The sequence below is a fragment of the Taudactylus pleione genome, unplaced genomic scaffold, assembly GCF_031769625.1.
Source record: "Taudactylus pleione unplaced genomic scaffold, aTauple2 ptg000262l, whole genome shotgun sequence".
In the NCBI taxonomy this organism is placed as follows: domain Eukaryota; kingdom Metazoa; phylum Chordata; class Amphibia; order Anura; family Myobatrachidae; genus Taudactylus; species Taudactylus pleione.
In genome coordinates this window covers 2,487,577-2,510,438 of record NW_028284664.1, presented here as the reverse complement: position 1 = coordinate 2,510,438, position 22,862 = coordinate 2,487,577, and the positions used below count along the sequence as shown (strand labels likewise).

Here is a 22,862-nt window from a genome sequence, read left to right as displayed (position 1 = left end):
GCCTGAGGGAGGTAAGCACACCGGCCATTTGAATCCACCCCCTAGTGTATTATGGTATTTCAATGACTTACTGAATTTTGTGCATTTTAATAAAGTTTTGCCAGTTTGTTTATAGATAAAAAAAACCATAAAAACACATGATGCTTTATGTTTTAATGTATGTATTATGGTTGACTTAATGAAAACCTTTCCTCTGCACAGGTATCATAACCACTGGATCCACAAAATCTGCTTACAACTATTACGTTTCATCCTATAAGATGGAGTATAGTGATGATGGTCTCAGGTGGACAGTTTATAGAGAGTCTAATATGGAAAAAGACAAGGTAATATTCTGCAGCTCCTGGGGGAAGACATGGAACCGGGGTGAATGAGACAAGGATATAATGTCCAAGGGCAAACTGCGGATGTGAAATGTCATACTTATTGGGGGGAATTCAGTTCAACGCGATGTTGAATAGCCGTGGGCGGGAGCTCCTGCAGCTATTCAATTTGCGTTGAATTGAATCACCCCCATTATTATTTAGTAGTAAATGGATGTATACTATGGTGCTCCATTAGATTAAACTGTTCCTCTTCCTATTTACTCATTAGGTTGCAGTGACATCACTGAAGCATTAGGTTACACTAATTAATGAACAACGTCGTCATAACCATTTTTTACACCCCCCCTCCCCTTCTCCCCTTGTAAACCTTGCTTGTGTTAAGTCGATTACATGTAAACTCCCTAAGACGTTTAATCTTTGGTGTATTTCATTTAGAGCAGGGATGGGGAACCTCGGTACCGGGGGCCGTATAAGGCCCCCGGGCCTATTTGGTCTGGACCTCTGAGCTTTTTTCTGCTAGCCTCATCTGGCTAGCAGGGTGCCTAGAATGGCCCCCTGCAGCCAGAATCTGTGCAGCAGTGCCGCCTGGTGCACTCTTAGGACGCTTCATACGGTCATACGGTCACACCGCTGCCCTTACAGATCCCCAGAGCATCTTCAGGATGATCCGGGCATTGCTGTAATCACTGGCAATTGTGGCCTAGCCCCGTGTGACTTTACACGGAGGGGGCGTAGCCTGCTCCAGGCCCGTGAATAATGTTATATATGTCAAAATGGCCCTCAGCAGAAAAAAGTTTCCCCAACCCTGATTTAGAGGCTTATCATGATGCAATATATAACGTCTCCCATATATATACCTTGCTAAATTCTGTATAGTGTCAGCCACCGTTACAGATGCTAGTATGACATGTTGGGAAAATAATGTACACCTAGGAGGTGTTATGAGCCTTTTTGCTACTGGCCCACTATGATGTTTGCAGATATTAGCGAAGGGAATCTGTCCGAGATGGTCTCTAGGCAAAACCCATTCATTACAGTAGAGCAGCGGCTATTTACTTTTATCAGAACAGGTTGCATAACGCAAGGTAAGAGAAATGACCCAAAGTGGATGCTTGTCAGAAAGCGTGTGCAGGTCTTTTCTCACACAGTTTATTTCAGACACTTGGGGGTAAATTTTCGAAAGTGAGAGTTTTTAGAAGTGAGTTTTAAAAGTGATGTTGCCCATAGCAACCAATCAGATTCTACTTAAACATTTAACTAGCACCTTATAGAAGATAATAGCTAGAATCTGATTGGTTGCTATGGGCAACATCACTTTTAAAACTCACTTCTAATAACTCTCACTTTAGTAAATTTACCCCTTGGAGTTAAAGTCCTTTACTAGCCCTAACTTATGAACCCTGCAAGCCTGATTATAACCCGTGTATAGGAGCCTATAGTGATAATTCCCTGGAATTGTTGTACTTGGCTTCCCCTACCTGCAGTGTTCCCTAAGGCCGGTTCTCTCCCATCAGCAGCTGTGCCAGTCACATTTGGAAGTGAGAGAGGGAACGGGAGGAGTGACTGGAGGGTATTTTATTGCATCAAAGTGACTCATGTTACAAATTGTCCAATTCTTTTCCTGTGACCTTTCCCAGATATTCCAAGGTAACTCTGACTATTACCAAGAGGTCCGCAACAACTTCATTCCTCCAATAGTGGCAAGGTTTGTGAAGATCAGACCCACAAGATGGCACCAGAAAATTGCCATGAAAGTAGAGCTGCTTGGATGCCAACATGTTGCTGGTGAGAAACAAATTCCTTTACAGTTATTAGGCCAGGTGGCCACAAGGGGATGTAGTAAGCATCCCGATAGTCACAATACAGACAGGGGCATCCCGGCTGTCAGAATACAGACAGATTGCGGAGGTAAGTATTAGGGTTAGGGGGAGACTTGGGGTCAGGATTAGGGGGAGGGTTAGGCTGCGGGAGTGAAGGGTTTGGGTTAGGTTGTGGGACAGCAGGTTTAGGGTTTGTCTGCAGGAGAGGTGGGTTAGGCACTAGGTCGGAGGGTTAGGCTGCTAGACAGCAGGGTTAGGTTAATACTGCGTACACACCTATAGATATATCTGTCCTATTTGGCTGGTGGGTTAGGCACTAGGGGGAGGGTTAGGCTGCAAGAGGGGAAGGTTAGGGTAAGGGTTATAATACTTGCAGAAATTTGTCAGGATTCTGACTGTAGGGACGCCACTGTCTGTATTCTGACCGTCAGCTTCCTGATCGTCTGGATCCCGTACCCAGCCCGGCCACAAGAGGTTTATCTGGTTCTGTCAATGCAGAGTCATTATGTCACAGCAGAGCGGTGTTTTACTGCACTACATTACCCATGAGCCTATGGTTCTGATAACTACAGAAATAACCATGTCTCTTTAAAAGGAGAAAAGTACATTGGTGTGTATACAAATATTGCGTGTGTGTATATATATATATATATATATATTTTTTTTTTTCTATTAAAGGTCTCATTCCAAAATTGACAGCCCCTCCAGCTTTTGCTGTGCCACGGTCCAATTTTAATCGAGTAGCTGTAGAGAAGACTACCTCGCCATCTGAAATTAAGAACACGACGATGACCCCAGGCAATAACAAAGGTAAATCACTTTATGTGAGTGATAGTACATAGTAAATTCATGATTTGTGTTTTTAGGGCTGCAACAAATTTTAGTTTTTGGATTTGACCAACCATACATAATGCGCCTTATTCGCTTATGAACATTACACGTCCTCTTTGTGCTCACAAATACCTACAGTGCTCTTGAATTCCGTACAGAGGGGTTGCAGCACAGAATGGTCACACACCTGGGAAGCAGGGAAGGGTTATTGCTGCTGAGAAATGCTTAGCTCTGCCTTATGTCAGCTGTGAGCTGCGCTTCCACTTCTGGAATGCTGGGGCTGACATCAGAGTGCTGTGAACTCTGTATTAGTCTGACTCATCCACCAAGGAGGGAAAACCAGAGGATCGTCTTTAACTAGCTGACTCCCAATGAGGCCTGCATTCTGCTTTCTCATTTACTAAGCCCTGTGCTTTGAGGACATTCTGTACAGGCTTTTGTCTTTAAACTAGGCCATCCTCTGCCCCCCACAGAGCATGTATATTTAGCTTTACATGTTTGCTAAGCGGTTTGTAGTATTAGTGCATTCCAGAGTATCACAATAAGATACAACCTATTGCTGTTGGGAGTAGTAACTGTTTGTTGTAGATCATATTCATCCATCAGTGTATATATATAGTTTTTGTTTAAATACAAATACCAGTAATATGGATGTATTAACAAACAATACTTATGTCTGCATCTGAAAATATCTACTTGTGTTAAATGTGTTAAGTAATTGCTACATTTCCTTCATCATTGCTGCACAATTTATATTTGATACATAACTTTGCATTAAAATGATATAGTGTTTACAGCCTGGTTTCTTTACTGATGGAGCAGGGTTTATTGAACGAGTACATTATTGCAACCTACTTGTATGCATTTGTTAGCTATATCTACAAAGTACGATCGTTTTGGTGCACTCGCCACAGCATCGCAAACTGTGCAAGAAGTTCTGCTCCATCTGTAAGCAACAGTGGGGCCGATTCGAAGTTGTACACAAGTCAGCCGCACTGCAGTAGCATTGTGTGCATGGAATTAAGGCCCTCATTCAGAGCCACTCGCTAGCGGCAGTACGCTCGTTCCGAGCGATGTTCGCACATCTGCGCATGCGTACGGTTTTTAGTACGCATGCGCGAACCAGTCAGTGTGGCCGAAAATCATTTGTACGCAATATAGCGAGTGCCTGCTATTTTGAGTGACAGAATGAGGCGTATGTGGGTGGTAACAGGGGAAGGTGCTTGAAAACGGGGAGTGGAGATCCGATCGCAGGCGTGCTTAAAGGTCAAAACGGGCGTTTTATGGGTGTGCATAATTAATACAGCAGCGTCAATGACCACGTCATTTGGTTTTTTTTAACTCAGAACTGCTCGCAAAATAGCGGTTGAAAAAACCAACCACAAGAATAGCGAGCAGTTCATATCCTGTTCGATGTACTCGATTAATCTAATAAATAGCGGACATGACGTATGGTGTGAGCGGCCAGGGGGCGTTTTTATCAAATAAACGAGCGTATGTTTTGCTCGCTCGTTCAGACTTAGAGGTGTGAACAGACTGCAATGTGCGAACGGATCATTTGCATAGCCACCCCTTGTTTTTGAACGAACGAACGCAAATAGCGAACGGCTCTGAATGAGGGCCTAAATGCGGATTTTCACCAGTATGCAGAGTTTTATGCACCTATTTGACTACACTGCCCCTACCCACACACCGTGTATGATAGCTGTATTAGCAGCAGCTCTATCCCTGGCGTAGCAGATCTGGTTTCTGCATACATGCAAGTCTGAATAGCCTGCAGTTTTCTGTACACACCTTTTGGGTGCAAATGCCCCGTTACCACCCAGTTATGCCCCCTTGAGCCACCAGTGGAGATGTGACTGGGCTGCCTGTGGATGCATGCGTTCTGCCTACTGTCTATAGCGTTGTCACACTGCTCAGACCGCCTGGGTAAGAGTACGCAGGGAGCAATTCTTTTCTTGAAAGCATAATTGTTTTTAGTAGAACATTTATAGTGTACTTTATAATTTTAACAGGGATTAGCTGTCAGTAAATGTGGTGTTATGGACGCCTTCTTTTAGCCAGACCAGTGTAGTTCTGTTACAGCCGGCTTTTGCTGAGCATGGTGTGAAATTGTTCCTTTAGGTGACCCGGAAAGGGGTTACAACGTCCTACACAAGAATGTGGTCACTAAATGGCATGTAAAGCACTGTTCTTGTTTTTAACGGATTGCAGATGTACCCTTGGCAGCCATCCTGGTCCCTGTGTTAGTCATGGTCTGCACTAGCATCGTACTGCTGCTCGTCTGCGCCTGGCACTGGAGAAACAGGTTGGTCAGCTTTCAGACTGTAACCTCCCAATGATTACTTGTTGTGTATAAGATAATTGTGCTGCCAGTGAAAGGAGTGTGATGCAGTGAATGTTTGCACAATGTTAGGATGAAGATCTTATGTTGAATAAGTGTTGACCTGACAAACCTCCTGTTGTTGTTGTCATGGAGATAATATAACATTTTTAAACCATTTCTGTCTTTATTCCTCAGTCTCTCTTTTGTGTGAATCCCTGTGATACATGCCCTTCTCCAGGGACCCTAAAGGTTGTGATTTCTTATAGAATGTTCTACATATCAGAAGATCACCAAAACCATTCAATGACCCCAACTGATGTCTCAGTAAACAGATTGTGTAACGAATCCTGGGCATGCACTATAGAATTATCGGGCCGATCCGCTCGATGCAGCCGGCTTCCCGACTGTCTTATCCCGGCAAGGGTGAAATGTCGGGCGTCTAGATGTAGACGCCCGCATTTCCCCAACGCCGGGAGACCGGCGCCCAGCATCACGATCGTAGTGATGCCGGGCGCCACGAGCGGACAGCTGCGGGGGGGGAGGGTTAGGTTTAGGGCTCCTGGGGGGACCTAGGGTTAGGCACCCCCCCCGGGAGGGTTAGGGTTAGGCTGGGGGAGGGAGGGTTAGGGTTAGGCACCCCCAGGGGGGACTTAGGGTTAGGCACCCCCCCGGGGGACTTAGGTTTAGGTAGCGGGGAAGCGGCTGGTTAGGGTTAGGCACTTAGAGGGGGGATTAGGGTTAGGAACTTGGGGGGAAGTTAGGGTTAGGCACCCCTAAGGAGGGTTAGGGAGGTTAGGTTAGGTTAGTGGATATTTACCTATCCACAATCGGGATTTCCAGCGCTGTCTGGCTTCCGCTGCTTCGCACTCTGCTCCTGTCGGGCTGCCGCTGACTGGAATCTAACCCATTCCGTACTGTGTATGTGGTCGACCGATGCTAAAATATCGATAGGTAGGGCATGTCGGTCCGATGCGATATTTTGTAAGTTAAAAGTCGGCTGCATCGAGCAGTGTATGAGCAGCCGCGGCCGACCAACAGATGTTTCCCATGTTCCTTCACAGGGAAGGCACAGGGAAATGTCTCTCCCCAGGGGAGGAGCACAGATATCGGGGCCAATACACAGTGCATGCCCGTGGGTGTCAGGCTGCCAGATAAAATGTCTGTAGATCTGACAGGCATTTTATTTGGCAGTGTATGCCCAGCATAAGCTTTAGACTAAAGGCCCCACTACATCTGCGATGGATTGGGACAATGCCCCATTTTGCAGATGATTGGGGAGAAAAAAAATCAGTAATGTATGGGGTACACCTATCTCGACCAAAAAGTGATGGAAATCGGTAAATCAGGTTGTCAAGCATGTTGGATTTCTCTGACCAATCTGGGCTGTAGATTGCTAGTGTATGGTAACAATCAGCCAATTTGCTGACCGTTGCTAGTAAAAATGATGAGTCTTTCATGATTGGCAGATCTGTCTTTCCTGAAAAAGATCTGCGAATCACTGAAAATGATCTGTAGCGTATGGCCACAGACTGGTGAATTGGGGAATCTTTAGGTTGGGGGGGGGAAATCACAGGATCTGTGAATCGTTCTTTTGTGATTGCTTAAGTGAGTGGTTCCCAAACTGGGTGCTGTGGGGCAGGGTGGAGGTCCAGGACCAGATCAAATTAAGGCAAAACAGTGGAGCATCTGCAGGCCAGTCCGTGACACAAGTAGCCAGTTTAATAACAAAGAAAAAAGGTTCCACTAGAACTCCAAAGAGCAACCTTCCTAGTTGGATTGCAGTGTATAGACCACTCGCCACACGTGACATTGCACATTCTGTGGTGCAAAGACCACAGTCCAGAGACTACCTAGCAGTAGGGCAAGGGGGATTTGACACCATCAGATGACAGTCTACAAATGGACATGTGTGGTACCTACCTAATGAGCTTTATAGCCCTGAGTGCTTGTTTCTACCTGTGGATGGTTTTGGTGGTTCCAAGTTGTTGCAGGTTGCATTATCGTGGCATTTTGGTGGCTGTTACTCCCTTTAAAGGTACGGTGAAAAGCTTGTTGCTTCTTAATGGTAAGGAGAAATCCTCTTTACCCCAGGTTGCAGCATATTTTGTCACCAGTGATTTATGGGTCTATATACTAAGCCTTGAAGAGACAGAAAGTGGATGGACATAAAGTACCAACCAATCACCTCCTAACTGTCATATTTTAAACACAGCCTGTAAAGTGACAGTTAGAAAGTGGATGGAGATAATGTACCAACCAATCAGCTCCTCTTTCCAAGGCTTAGTTGATAGACCCCTTTATAAAGAATGACATTGATGTTATCCATATGTATCAACCATCAGTTGGGTGACCTCCTTGTGGAGGAATGGGGTCTCGACCCAGCTGCACACTTCCAGACATCGATACGTCCATATTGGCCATGTTTTATGGACTAGTGTCCTAGGAAGACTTCTTTAATATTGCGGTTTCCATTGTTTTCCCACTACACCTATAAATTGTGCCTTCTCAGATTAGATGATTTTGCCAGTGTCTGTTATGCGCATAATTGTGGAAAACCTTTTAATTTTAGCAACAAATGCTAAACCATGGCTGGCTGGGACATCACACCAAATAGTGTTACCTTTCTTCTGGGAATTTTGCATTATATTGCGGTGAATCGTTTTCTATAATGTTGCCACAATTTTTGTTTTACATTTAAATATGTCCAATCCGCATTTGTACGATAATGACTGCACAGCGGACAAGGGCCCTGATTCAGACCCACTCGCGAGCGGCTGTCCGCTCGCAAGTGGGTCGATGTTCTGCACTGAGCATGCGCACGACGGAGGGAGCTCCGTCGTGCGCATGCGCCAGACGCGACGAGCGAAGGAAAGTCCTTCGCTCGTTGTGTCTGATCAAAGGGGGCGTGCTGTCGATGTTGATTGACAGCACGCCCCCTTTGGTGGGCGTGCCGGGGGCGTGCCTCCCGTCAGAAGCCGGCCCACTGACATCACTAGTGATGTCAGTGGGAGTGATTTTGGCTCTGATAGAGCCAAAATCACTCCGGAGCTTGCGGTTGAAAACCTCAACCGCAGGCTCCGGCTCGCAGTTTCGATGGTCGCGATGGTCAAGACCATCGCGGCCATCAAACTGCACGCTCGTATAGGCTGTGGGTGGTGACCCACAGCTATACGAGCGTCCAGGAGGACGCTCCATTTTTTAGGAGGGTGGCCCTCATTCAGAGCGTGCGCTCTGCTCAGAGCGTACGGCTCTGAATGAGGGCCAAGGTTTCTGTTTATTAATATAGAGACAGCACGGGGGTGTAGTGGTTAGCATTGCTGCCTCCCTGTGCTGTGTCATGAGTTTTTTTCCATTTAGTGAGGGTGTAGTTTGTATGCTCTCTGTGGTCACATGTGGAACATACATCACCTTGTTATAGCATAGATATATTACTCTTGAATGTATAGAGGTTTTCCAGTGCTAAGTATAGAAAGAGAGATGGACCGAATTCGGAGATTTACGGTAGCTCAATGTTTAGTCAAATCTCAGATGTTTTGAGATCTGCCCATGCGCAGAAGCCACACTGCTTGTGCCGATCTGGGACTGCGACGTCGCTCACAGTGCCCCAAAACGACGCAGCGTGGTTGGCTGCGTCCTTGAAAGCTGTTTCACTGGCCTCGGCAATGCGATTTCATCACACATCCTGAGTAACCTGAGGGTCACTCAGATGTCTGATGTTCACGCATTTTCATCCAATGCTGCAGCAGGAGGCGTCTTTTTACATAAGATGTCTCCTGTGACATTTGCGTATTGTAGCACATGCAGTGGCTGCATTAATAGCAGCCATCTCCGAGTCCGGCCCTGAGTTAATAAATTGTTGCTGAAAAAAATTGTAATTGGTTTGAGAAGTTCAATGTTGTTTAACAAACCAGTGAGATGGGAGACATTTTTATCCATGTAAAAAGATTTTCTAATTTGTTTTTAATGGCCCATTCATTTCGATGGGGTTTGCATTAGTGGACCTTAAGACCACTTTTCCGTTTACCAAAATAGTCAAAATTAGTTAACACAAACCTTACAAAAATTTTATCTTTTGTGTTTAATTTGCCTTAAACTGGCCACACATCTAAAGATTATCTGTCCAACCATCCAACTAGTTGATTGGTTGGAATGAAAATCTGGTATGGTATGGGAGTAAATGATGATCAGCAATTTGCTCCTAAATTATTATTATTATTATTATCCTTTATTTATATGGCGCCACAAGTGTTCCGCAGCACCTTACATAGTACATAGAACTAATAGGTGAACAAGAAACAAGTAACTTACAGTACATTACAGTGCAGGACAAGGACACGACTTATATACATTGCTGAAATAGTGATTAAAGCACTCACAATAAGCTGCCGGGAGTTGGCAGTCACGTGTTAGGTGCCCTAATGGGGAGTAGAGAGTAGAAGAAAATGTAAAGAGAAGCACATGAGGGAAGAGGTCCCTGCTCATGAGAGCTTAAATTCTAAGGGGAGGGGCATACAGACAGGCGTGACACAGAAGGGGAAGATGGGAAGGAATGCCAGAACACAGATGATAATGGTCGTCAGACAAGTTTGTTAAATGTTTGATCTAAACACTTTGTTCAAACAACAGTTTTTGTCCATTTTCCAGCGTTTGGGAGCAAATTGCTGATTGTCATTTGCTTTCATACCGTACAAGATTTTCATTCCAACCAATCAACTAGTTAGCTGGTTGGACAGATAATCTTTAGATGTGTGGCCAGCTTTAGTCCAAGTGAGATAAATAATTTCCCATACATAGTGACTTAAAAATGCTTCCGGGCGCAGTCAAGATAATGCAGTGTGTCACCGTGGCTGGCCAATTAGTGGTTTACCACACTAGCCCCTTTATGATTCTTTCTGTGTGTGTGTTTTTGGATTTGCAAATTGATTTTGATAAACTGAAAAAATAAAATTTACCTTTTTTCATATGTAGCCAAATGGCTCCGGTTAGACCATGGGTTCAGTATATTATGTAGTCATTCATCATGGCATTATTTATTAACCCATTACACACATTAGTGGGTACCTTGTGGATATTTACAGACAAAAAGGGTTAACTTACAAAGCATTAACAGAGAAATGCTGACATCTCTGCTGTAAACTACTATTACACTAGCGCCATCTGGAGGCAGTACAAAACTATAGCGATGTAACCAATCTACTACTCAACAGACATGTAAACAATAAATATAATAAGGTTATATATAGGTTTTTCAATATCACGGTTGTAAAATTGCACCAGTTCCTAAAACTATTTTTTTTAATTGGCTACATTGATCTTAATGAAATTCTCCACAAAAAAAAAGATCAATCTGCCAATTTCAAGGGTGGTTGGTAGTTTTGTGTCAGATGAGTGTAGTGACTTATAATGATACTCCAGCTCAAGCCGTAATACTGCAGCACTGACATACTGTCATAAATTCAGTTATTGTAAATACACAATATTTCTTCTTCGGGGTCCACAGTTGGAGGAATTATACAAACTCCACATAGTTAGGGCTGTTTGTGAACCTCTGGCCTATAGGTTACTAGTTTACAGGCTGATATTTGTTTACTATTAAAACTATGCAGGGCATATTAGGTACATATATACACTAGGCCACAGGAGGTGAGCCATTTATTATGCATTGAATATTAAATATACAGTGTGGATTGGATTTATTGCATATTTCAACTAATATCAATTAAGGGAGGGATTTATCAAATCTCGGAGAGCGATAAAATCCCAACCAATCAGCTTCTGTCATCTAATCTAGCAAAGCCTGTCAAATTACAGTTGGAAACTGACTGGTTGGTCCTTTATCTCTCTCCAAGATTTGATAAATCTCCCCCAGGGACTTTTGGTGAACGTACTGGGGATGATTTAGGGGTCTATGTACTAAGCAGTGATAAGGTGCCAGCCAATCAGCTCCCAACTGTCATCTCACAGGCTGTGTTTGAAAAATAACAGTTGGGAGCTGATTGGCTGGCACCTTATCACTTTCTTATCACTTTTCACTCTGTCTCTTATCACTGCTTAGTACATAGATCCCTTAGAGTTTAATGTAAATATGCCCGTTTGCATGTGGGCAGAGATGCAGCTGTATTTTTTTATTATTAATTATGAGGCAATCCTCCTCATCCACTACAAAACTTGCACTCCTTTTATCAGGATGCAACATTTCTCTCCTAGCCAAAGTAGATCAAGATCTGTGTAACTGAAAAGAAGACCTCATGAAATGAGCCTGTCTAGCATTCCCTTATTGTATTATTGTACCACACTAGCCTATTAAAGCCCCTGACCCACCCTTCCCAAAATCCAGTGGCTGAAAGATGCGTTCTGTCTGTCTATGTCGGCAAGTTGTGTGTGTGCGGTGTACGTCAGAGAATGCACTGAAGGGAGACTCGAACTCGTTCCAGCTGCTCCTTACTGCCTTTCTCACCTTTTGGTTTTCAGCAAATTAATATTAAGATACATGGGCTATTATGAATATAGATGATTACAACCTGATTAAAGTCAACTTTCTTGAAGATTTTATTCATTTTAGTTATTTTTTTCAAAGTTAATTCAAATCATTGTAACTTTTATTTTATTATATTTTCCTGCAACAGAAAGAAGAAAGCTGAAGGCACATATGACTTACCGTACTGGGATCGTGCAGGTAAATGAGGTTTGCGTAGCCCAAACAATGTCATGTAGGCAGAATGACTATCAGGATGCGGACAGTGAGTTCACTATGAGCTGTTTTGTGTACACTACAACCAAGTAATCTGTAGGTTAGGTTTGGTTCTTGGTAGCAATGACTGTGTTTGCGCTTCCACCTTGTGATGAACTATTGAGAGTATAATATCTTTGTTGTACTCAATATATATTTCTTTTTTCACACATTTTTCATGTGTAAACACAACCACAGACTCTAGTTCGCCATGCACACCATTAATAATATATATTACTAGCTTTACCATTAAACATTTCCCACCATTATCTGCAGGCTGGTGGAAAGGAATGAAGCAGTTTCTTCCCGCCAAATCAGCGGAGCACGAGGAGACTCCGGTGAGGTACAGTAGCTGTGAAGCCAGTCGCTTGAGATCACGCGAGGTGGCCACCATGTCAGCAGGTACAGTAGTGGCTCTCACTGTTCAGCACAGTCACTATTTACAATAGTCACTGCTTTTTATGAAAGTTGGAATCTATTGTCTGCATAGTATAGCTGCAGTGAATGAGAGATATATATATATATATCTCTATCTCTATCTTTCTCTATCTCTCTATCATGCACACACACACACACACATTACATAGTGTATTAGGGAATGCCAGCGATCATCGATGATTCATAATCATCTATGGTTTTTGGCCGAGGTTGAATGCTTTTGCAATCGATGGGGGAGAACCAGACGGTTTCCCTCCATCGATGTCGAAGCATAACTGAATGTGTTTTGTTTTTTTACAAGATCCTGGGACATGGAGCATAGCTTCAACACCCACGAAGCCTCTCCCCCAGGTTCTGGTTGGCCCATGGGCCAGTCAGTCAAAAAAATAGGGACGACCATCGGTTGGTGAAACCATTGATGGTCATCCATTGCATAGTTGGTATGTGTGTGTGTGTTTATAAGAGAAGATAATAAGGAAACAAACCCGAGTTGTAAGGAAATTAGAAACCACTTAGGGATCATTCAAAAGGTTGAGACCTGGTAAGTAAGGTGTGTAGACTTGGGTGAATCGCTGTAAGTAACCGAGGTAGGACTTTCTTGGCCTGATTCAGCTGCAGACATATTAGCTATTACAGCTGCTGACATGGGTAGCAGCTACGATAGCTCTAATATGGTAATACATGCAGGAGGCGTCCTGCCTCCTGCATGTATTACTGATCCGAGCTGCGTTCTAGAACACAGTATGGGATCATCTCTGATCCTATCGGCCAGCTAAGTGACCCACGGTTTGCCGCTGATGCTGAGCAGAGGCCAGGAAATCTCCGCCATCTGACGGAGATCCTGGCCTTGTCACTCGTACACAATAGCGGCAACACGCCTCCGTTTTGAGGCCTTTCCTTCCCCCGAAACAGCAACAGATGGTCAATCATTGACAGTCTGCTGCCAAACTGCGAGCAGCATCGCAGACCCATACTGCAGGTGCGCAGTACAGGTCCAGGAGCATGCGCAGTTTACCGAACATTGGGAATCTGCATAAAACGCTGAGCTGCGTCCTCAGCTAATCAGGCCCTCTGTGCTTTGTAGCTGGCAGAAATGAGTAAAAGTTTTGATTGAATGCTGGGAAGCGGAGGGGAACGTTTATGATGTAGGAGTGGAAGGTGGGCTGATATTACCATTCCAAAGCAGAAAGAGAGTTGCCAGCATGGTCACAACCACTGCAAATCTATGTGTGCCCAGCAAATAAAGGCACGGGGTTTTCTGTTCTATTTTGATCAAAACAGTTAAGCTTGCAGCCTGGCATCAAGGGGCCCCAAACTCTGCAAGTCCCTACACTAGAAGATATGCCTAAACCACTACTAAGTTTCTGTTAAATGCACTCAGATCTAATTCATTCAAACATATGAGCGGACAGTAAAGATGTATGATACTAGGGGCCTGTTCTGAGTCGGATGTGGATTTTCACAAAACTGATGCGTCTTTAAATGCATTATCGGGTGCACCATGGAGACTTGCAGCAGTCCTATGGCAGGTGCGGACTCCTGTGTGAGCGGCTGTAACATGATACTTGCACACACAGAAGATAGAAGAACGCATAGTGATGTAATGAGAGCGAGTATGGTCAATACAAGATGAAATGTGCCATGTGGTCGTGTTCCTGGTTCCCGGGTTACTAAATAACTTTGTCTTTTTACAGAATACGCCCAGCCCCTAGTCGGGGGAGCAGTCGGCACCTTGCATCAGAGATCCACTTTCAAGCCAGAGGAAGGGAAAGAGCCAGGGTACGCTGACCTGGATTCCTACAACTCCCCAGACCAGGACATTTACCATGCCTATGCAGAACCACTGCCGACCAGTGGGCCAGAATATGCCACTCCAATCATCCTGGATATGTCTGGGCATCCTGCCGGAACAATGTGCCTGCCGTCAACGTCCACATTTAAATCTGCTGGGGGCCAAGCTCCTACAATAGTGGGGACCTACAACAAACTATTATCTAGGACAGACAGTTCAGCATCCACACAGGTACTATACGACACTCCGAAGGTGGCACCGGGGTCGAGTGCGGTGGAGGAGATGGTCTATCAAGTGCCACAACCAACAGCAAGCAAGGATGCGCCTCCATCAGAGTAAATAGAGTGGCGCAGACTGTTCAGTGTATTCATTTGAACAAAATGGCTTTATTTTCTATGAGCACATTGCAACTCGTGTGTCCTTATGAAAGTACATTGTAGTCACATTCGTAAAAAACAAAATTATTTGATACAAACTTTTCAACCACTGTTCACAAGCTTTATACAGAAACACTAAACTACTTAACCAAAATATGCATAGATCAGCGGGAAGCAGAGGTTCCATTCCGAAGACGTGATTGGTCTGCAAAGCTGGTTCCTGATTGGTTACTTCATTGTCCACAGAATGTTGCCGCAGTCAGGCACTGGTTTATATAAGTTGTTCGGCTTTACAGGAGCGTGTCTGGTGCTGATATTCACCTATCATTATGTTACATTATTTAATTTTTAGTTTATGGCATCACCTTGTCCATTCAGCATCAGCCTCAGAAATGTAGGTGTTCGGAGTTACACAATGAACATGCCAATATTTATTTACTGCCTGTTTATCCTACTGAGCTCTGCTTAGGGCGGCATGATGGAAGCAATTGTACTGGCCCCTCCTGTGGGCGCATCCAGCCTGAAACACACAAACGCTGTGATATTTGTTTTTTATTATTTTGTGTCCGTAACGGCTGTGTTTTTGCTTCTTTGCTTACGTTATGCTGTCAGCAACCACGTCTTTGTCTCTGGTGGCCATTCGTCCAATTATTAAGGAGAGCGCGTTCTCGTGGCTTGAGATGCAGAGTTTCCTATCACGTAGCGCTGTCTCGTGTCTGTGTGTGTGTATATCATCATCTGTGTGGGAGACATATAACATTCTCTGCAGGTAGCTGCGTGCAAAAGTTGATGTTGCCCATAGCAATCAATGAGACCTTTTTGTCATTTTGGGAAGCAGTTAGAATGTGATTGGTTAATTGATATTGGCAATCCCTCCTTTTCTACACAGTTACTTTTTTAGAACCGTTTTCAGACGTCCCACGTTACTTCTGTTCTTCACATGCATTTAATGCGACTTGGATCAGCAATGTACTGGTCCTGATAAAAGCAGGTTAAATAGAGTTTGGTGCACACGTGGTCTGCGCCCGCCTGACGCAACCAGCCTGCAAGTATTTATCTACACATGGATGAGCTACTCCAGATATAATACAACTGTGACCTAAATACACTGTTTATAGAGCGTTTAATTCAGTTTCTGCTACATGACAACTTTTAGTAAGTGTCAGTAATTGGTGGTAAAATGATGAATTCATTTTTTATATTGAACAGACAGAACAATCTGCCTGCTTATTGCTTTTAAACTTGCCACATAGAAAACATTTAAATTTCATTTTTCAGTCTACTGATTATCTTAAATGTCATCAAACCCTTAGATTATTTACTAAAGTGCGGGGTTTTAAAACTGGAGATGTTGCCCATAGCAACCAATCAGATTCTACCTATTATCTTCTAGAAGGTGCTAGATAAATGTTAAGTAGATTCTTATTGGTTACTATTGGCAACATCTCTATTTCGAAAAACCCGCACTTTATTAAATATACCCCTTATACTGCAAACGGCTGCTAGATGAACAGTTCAATGATGGATGCTCTGTGTTCAGTTATGTCAGGATTTCTGGTTCGTCAACCCACTCTGGTATTTTAGTGACTACAGCGCAACATCTTATTTGCGACCAGTGAACACTTTGAAAGCGTTTCCCTGGTACGGGGAGGTGAAAGGTTGAGACCAGCAATGTGGATATTTACTTGAATGGAATTTTTTGCAGTATTTTCCAAACGGCTCTTTACGGTTTGTACTTGTTACATGCCAGTTTTACCTACCAAGAGACATTACCTCAGGGAGGACTTCCGTTCACAGAAACTTTCTTGTTCAGGATCGCATTTTATCATCCCGACCTTGGCCCACAGCCATTAAACAACTGACCAATAATTCATTTAAAACAAGATTGTTTCCCAGTGCAGCTTTGGAATATGGGTCCCTTAAGAATATTTTATTTCTGAACATCATTGCATGAGGGGAAACTCCTTTGGCAGATGAATATAATTATACCTCCCAGTAATCCAACTGAAATAGGGGCGTTTCTTTAGGAGAATGTTCGTTTCGTTCAGTGGATAGCGTAAAGTGGCTAAACCCGACTAAACTATTGGATGCGCTGCTGAAAATAAAGTTTGGGCACCCAAAAGACCGACTTTTGTTGCGGATTTCTGCTCATCACCTCAGGAGGGTGTGAGCAAAAATCTGAGTGTCCGCGGTACTTGCGCTGAATCGGAGCAACAATTGAATTTCTCCGTCAGGTGCCCATCACTAACGGGCGCACAAAAGACAATTTAATTCCCCCCTATATGTTTAAGTAGAGCAAATACCCCCTATGCCCAATTTAGGAAGTGTATATTATAATGACATGCTATATGCAGATGCTGTGTGGCGAGAATCTTTGATGTATTAGAGAGCCATCCGCCATCAAGTATTTGTGTATAGCTCTTGACCATTTCTCATGGTCTCTCCCAGCTGGAGGCAGCATAGGAAACCTAGTGCATAGAGCATTCTAGAATAAAATCTTTCTTTACAATCCCAACATAAATACAATAATGGGAAGAGGCTGAGGGGTACATTTACTAATGTGCAGGTTTTTAGAAGTGGAGATATTGCCCATAGCAACCAATCAGATTCTACTTAACATTTAGCTAACACCTTCTAGAAGATAATAGCTAGAATCTGATTGGTTGCTATAGGCTACATCTCCACTTCTAAAAATTCTCATTTTAGTAAATATACCTATTAGTGATTCTAAAGTATTTTTTTTAACTTTTTATTTTTTGTTACTCTATGTATGTGGTACCATAGTTCCATAAACTTTTATTTGGAATGATATTTAGTTGAACCCAAACTAAGCTTGCTGGAGCCAAGTATTTACAAAACTAAGTAAGCAATAATCCATGAATATATGTTAATGTGGGGGGAATAAATGCAGGTACATATTAAGTAATGATATTTGGATATGGTCATTTATTTTCCACTGATGACATCTGTTTCGGCAGCCAATGGCAAAGGCTTGAGAACTGGGCTTATCACTGGGAGTCAGGTTTAAGTCTCATGTAGGTTTATAACATTTACTTATAAATAATAAATGTGACTGATTGCATGGTGTAGGAAATTTAATCTGGATGAGGCATTTGGTAATGTATCAGATCTCTTACTAGGACAGAGATTCAAATCCTTGACTTGGAATGTCCCTTTATAGCATGGCTGGCATGTAGTAATTAACCCAATGGGTATTAATGCTTTGGGGAGGGTTCTGACTGGATAAAATGTGTTTGACATGATCTGGGGCACTCTCAAATCTTCACAATTCTAAAATGCACTCGTCACCTCAGTGGAGACTGAAGTTTGTGGGTTGAAAACGGTTTTAATCACCTTCGTTCTGCAGGAAGTCAGTGGCTCCCAGTGAGTTGATGGGCTGAAATTGTAGTATTCATTCAAAATAAAAAATGGCTGCTTCCACTGTGGTGGAGGTAATTAGTACACTTTGAGTGGTGTCTGTCTTGCTCCAGCATATTAGCAACCAAAGTTAATAGTCCTAGGCTATATGGTACTAAACCTCTTGCAATAGTTTAGTTATTAACAACCTTAACACAATAAAGCTTGGCTCTCCACCATATTGGGACAATACTGCAGTTTGTGGCCACAAATTGATTGCAAAGCCAGATCATATTCCTGCTGCGTTCTATAGGATAATTATTGGACGGAAGACATATGCCATTGGTCGTCTTCTGACTTCATTAACAGGCAGCATTGAAGCTGCAAGTGAGACTGCTATCTGTCGCTAGAAATGTATGTCTGGCTCTCGTACAGTTTGACCACCCATGTGCATGGCCATATTGGAAGGTGACCTTGTTGCCTGACACTTGGGTCAGAAGGTCGGGTTGACACGTCTATGATCACTACCATTGGTCTTTATTAGCGAACTGTGTTCATCTTCTAACTTTGCGGTTTGACAAACAAGCCGTTCTTCGCTATAAATAAGGTTATGGCCTGTTTTTAAAGTGTCCTAATATACAAGTGCGTTATGTAAGTGAGCAGCTCGGCACAAAGGTGTGTAAATTACAGGAATTACTGGTGGGCAAGTGTTTTAGCCTATGCACATCAGGATGTCTGACTGTAAGCCTACCGAATTGCATCGTGTATATGGAGCCTTGTAAAACCTACATAAGTATATTATGACCGCAGATTGTACTAAATCTGACTAGTATTGAAACATCTTAAGTTCTGGGAAATGTACTAATGTGTGATCAAATATGACTTTTATAATGGTTCAACATGTATATTCGGTATAGTAACTCTTTAAGATTTTGTAATATAGGTAGATATTATGCAGTTTTAAGGGGTTGTCCATCTCCAGATGGCTGATTTAGTAGCTTGTACATGCTACTGTGCAATTGCCAATAAATCTAAGTACTCTTCTTCGTTTGACTGCAAAATAATACCCATCCATTTAATTGAAAATTGAATAGATCCAAAACAAGCAGCTGAAAGACGAGGATTAAAAAGGCATTTATTAAACGATTATTGGATCATTGGTACCCACGATACCAGCTAGTCCATGTGCAGAGACATACTGATTTTATCCAGGGTAAATGTTTAAGACTGAAAAAGCATTCCTGCTATAGTGTGCTTGGATTTTAGATGCACCTTGGATAATATAATACACAACGGGGTTTCTATGGCTTATGTCAGCCACTAAGTGAGTTACAAGTAATAGTTTTTTATCTTTTTTGTTTTTTTTATATAAAAATAAAGAGCACTGCCTGATGATATTGAAGCATGGCTAGAAAGCACAGGGGATAATTTAGAGCAATGTATTTAGTAACCATTACAGAAGATGTGCAGGCCAAGGAATTTGTCAGAAGGTAGACAAACCCTTTCATGGGTTGATTTTAATTCTCTAGTTCTATAATGAGTTTTATGCTTGAATAACCCTGTCAATGTGACTGCATATTACTGACAGGATTCAATCCATGGCTGGTAAACAAAAATCTAGTAATAAACATTGTAATTTTGTGGTTAATCTTCATTTTAGTGTTATAGGGTTGCCGCAAAGCCCACTTAAAACCGATTACATTCTATACAACATTTGTCTCTATGCAGCATGCATTAGATCAGACTGCAATATAACCAGCCAGCCATTTGTGTCTCGTATACGGCAGTGTCTAACATGTCGGCCACCGTATAGTCTGTGTACCTGCCGCCGGATCTGTCGGCAGGTGGGGGTCGCCTGTCAGATGGCTGGGTACACAAGTAGTTTAGTGTGTACCCAGCTTTATTTCTACCACTCGTCTGCAGGACCTTGATATAGTCTCGGCTTGCGTGTATAATATTCTCTGTAATGTGATCGTTTGTTTATACCCAATGTAACCTGAACTGCCCTATAATACTGCATGCATTGACAGAATTGCTGGTGCCCACTGTTCTTCCCATGACCCACTGATTTACATTGCTGCCTGTGTGAGCCACAGACATGTGGGATCAATAATATTTGTGCCTCCGGAGGCTTTCTTAAATCTCATTTTATTCACAAGGTGGTACGAGAACATCTAGTGAAAGTGCTGTAATAGTTCATAACCATCTGTCCGAAGTGTTTAGCCGAGCTACTAACAAGGGTGAGTGTAGAAAATGCTATAGCTGCATACACACACAAAGATTTTGTTACCAACGATTTTATGAACGATTATCTGTTAGATTTTTAAAGTGTAATGAACGATTTTTTTGAACTACAAATGTTTTTTGCATATTAACTTAATGAAAATTGTTGAGTTGGCCAGTCTGACTGTACTACAAACGTGAACGCGCATGAACGATAATCGTTCATCGTTTTCACTCAGAAAGTGAACGATTTTTTGAACGATAATCATTCAAAAAATTGTGTGTGTGTAAGCACCTTTATATTTAAAGGCAGAGCTGTAATAAGTCTGAAGCATTTGTGAGTGAGCTTAAATAGATAAAGAAAGCCGTCAGCATGTTTTGGGCAGGTGATCTCATTGCACAATATACTGAAGAGAACGGCTACGGTTTGTTTAAATAATGTAATAGCAATACAATTGTATTTTGGTTTCGCATTGAAGAGTAAATTAATATTCTTTTTGATTTCTTGCTGTCAGCCAGGTAAAAAGTTAATGCAGCATTCTCGGTTACTTTCAATGAAGTGCTTCCCCTTACTGGAGTCCCCAGGAATGCCGATACAGGTTTTCCTGGGGTGCCCTATGTTCTGGCAACTAAAGCCAGTCCTTATTGTAATTGTGTAGACCTATAAGACTTTGTAATGTCCATGATTGGAGCTTCTCATCGGTCTGCGTGGTCACACAGCCCATCATTTTAGGCCAGTGCTGTGAGAGGAGCAATGAAGAATTAGGATGATATTTTCACCTTATCTGGGGGTACAGCTTTAATTTTGGGGGAAAAATAAGGCACAATAAAGTAATGTATAATTTATTACAAAGACCCCAATGATTTTAGTTGCATATCTTTGTGTACAATACTATCTGCAGTCACATCCATAAGTAAGACCATTCTGGTTATTAAATAGCCCCCAATATGGTGTTAAACTCTCCAACATAAATCTTTAAATGAAACTGCTGGTGTTGAATGTGAGCAGACTGTTTACTTATTCAGGTACTGAAACGATTACAATCATTCACTGTAGTAATTATAATAATGGCTGCAAAAGTCTCTTCTTTTTGTCTGTCTTTCCTTTATCTGCTAATAAGCTGCACATCAAATGGACACAACTTGTTCTAGGTTTTGTGCATTTCCTTTACATCCACAGAGCGCTGAATGTAATTTGTATGAAAACCCATGTACTGTAGGCACATTGTATCTGTATATGTTGTTAGAACTTTTTTCCTTTATACAATCTACAGTCTGTGTTTTGAAAAAAAAAGTTGTACATAAAATAAAATTTTGTGAGAGAATTTTATATATATATATTTTTTTATCTTTGGATGAAAAACTGGTTTAATCTACATGAATTAAACTATAACCTTTTTAGCTTTGAATACAATTAAATGGTTCTAAGTTGTATGTCTGTAAATGGGTTCCAGTCCAAATCATAATATCCCGTAGATCAGTGTTTCTCAAACTCTGTCCTCATAGAACCCTAACAGTGCGCATTTGCAAGGGGGTGGGTACGGGATACCGGCACAAAAAGGTGAGTGTCCTAGCCCCTAACCCTCCCTTTAGCCCTCCCCTCAGCCCTAATACTTACCGTCAGGATTCCGATGCCCGGCATCCCGTCCGGCAGGACCGTGAATATATACCATCTGCAAGGTATCCTCAGGAATAATTAGTACCACCTGTAGATCTAAGTATGTAATCAGAATGTCGAAATATTGACAAGGGTTAGGCTGTGGTTAGGTTTAGGGTAGAAAAACGTTATGTCGACATGCTGACTGGACATTGATCACATACCACACCCGCAGATTTATTGTGTTAGTCAATTAACACACCTGTTAATTAACACAGCTAGATGATCTGGTAAGATATCGATTATTGTTCATCGTTTAAAAAATCGTTCACTTTCTAAGTTAAAACTATGAGCAATTAATTCATGTGCGTTCATGTTTGTAGTTCAGTCAGACTGACCAACTCAACGATTTTCATTAAGGGAATATGCAAAAATCGTTTGTAGTTAAAAAAAAAATCGTTCATTACATTTAGTAAATGAACGATTTTAGTAAACTATTTTCGTTCATTTTTCCCTTGAAAAAATTAACGAAAATAGTTTAATTAAATCGATCATTTACAAAATCTGTGTGTATATGTGTGTGTAGCTTTAGGGGTTCATGAGGACTGGGTTTGAGAAACACTGCTGTAGATTATTTTTTGGAGGTAGGGAATGCTGAATGAGAGAATTCAACGATTGCTGCAAAGCATTTATGTACTTTGTTTTTAGTGTATAAGCATGGTTTATATAATAACGTTTTATTTATATCAGTCCATCCCATTGGGGCAAATATATTAGGGCCTATTTTGTCAGCAGCCAATTAACCTACCAATATTTTCTTTGGGCTGTGGGGAAGAAGCCAGGCGAATATAGAGTGGAAAACAAATATGCCCGCGCTCGGTTTTACCCATATCATACATGGTACCAGCAGTATGGCAATATTAATGCCATATATGTATACAAAACAGAAAAACTTTTGCTATCGGCGCTAACAATAATATACTGCAAATTTATGTGTGTGCAGCAAATAAAACAAAGGGGATTTTGTCATGATTTGATCAAAGCA

At 42.2% G+C, this 22,862-nt stretch overlaps 1 protein-coding gene across 1 annotated transcript in view; it reads left to right on the top strand.

Annotated features, from left to right (window-relative positions):
• DCBLD2 (discoidin, CUB and LCCL domain containing 2) overlaps window positions 1-21,550 on the top strand; it is a 102,338-nt gene extending 80,788 nt beyond the window's left edge. The window contains exons 9-15 of the mRNA XM_088481058.1: window positions 202-326; window positions 1,964-2,111; window positions 2,825-2,956; window positions 5,192-5,285; window positions 11,930-11,979; window positions 12,310-12,435; window positions 14,166-21,550. Coding sequence (XP_088337184.1) covers window positions 202-326; window positions 1,964-2,111; window positions 2,825-2,956; window positions 5,192-5,285; window positions 11,930-11,979; window positions 12,310-12,435; window positions 14,166-14,602 — 1,112 coding nt within the window. The 3' untranslated portion in view covers window positions 14,603-21,550. The remainder of the gene's footprint in view (window positions 1-201; window positions 327-1,963; window positions 2,112-2,824; window positions 2,957-5,191; window positions 5,286-11,929; window positions 11,980-12,309; window positions 12,436-14,165) is intronic.
• The last annotated feature ends 1,312 nt before the right edge of the window (window positions 21,551-22,862 follow it).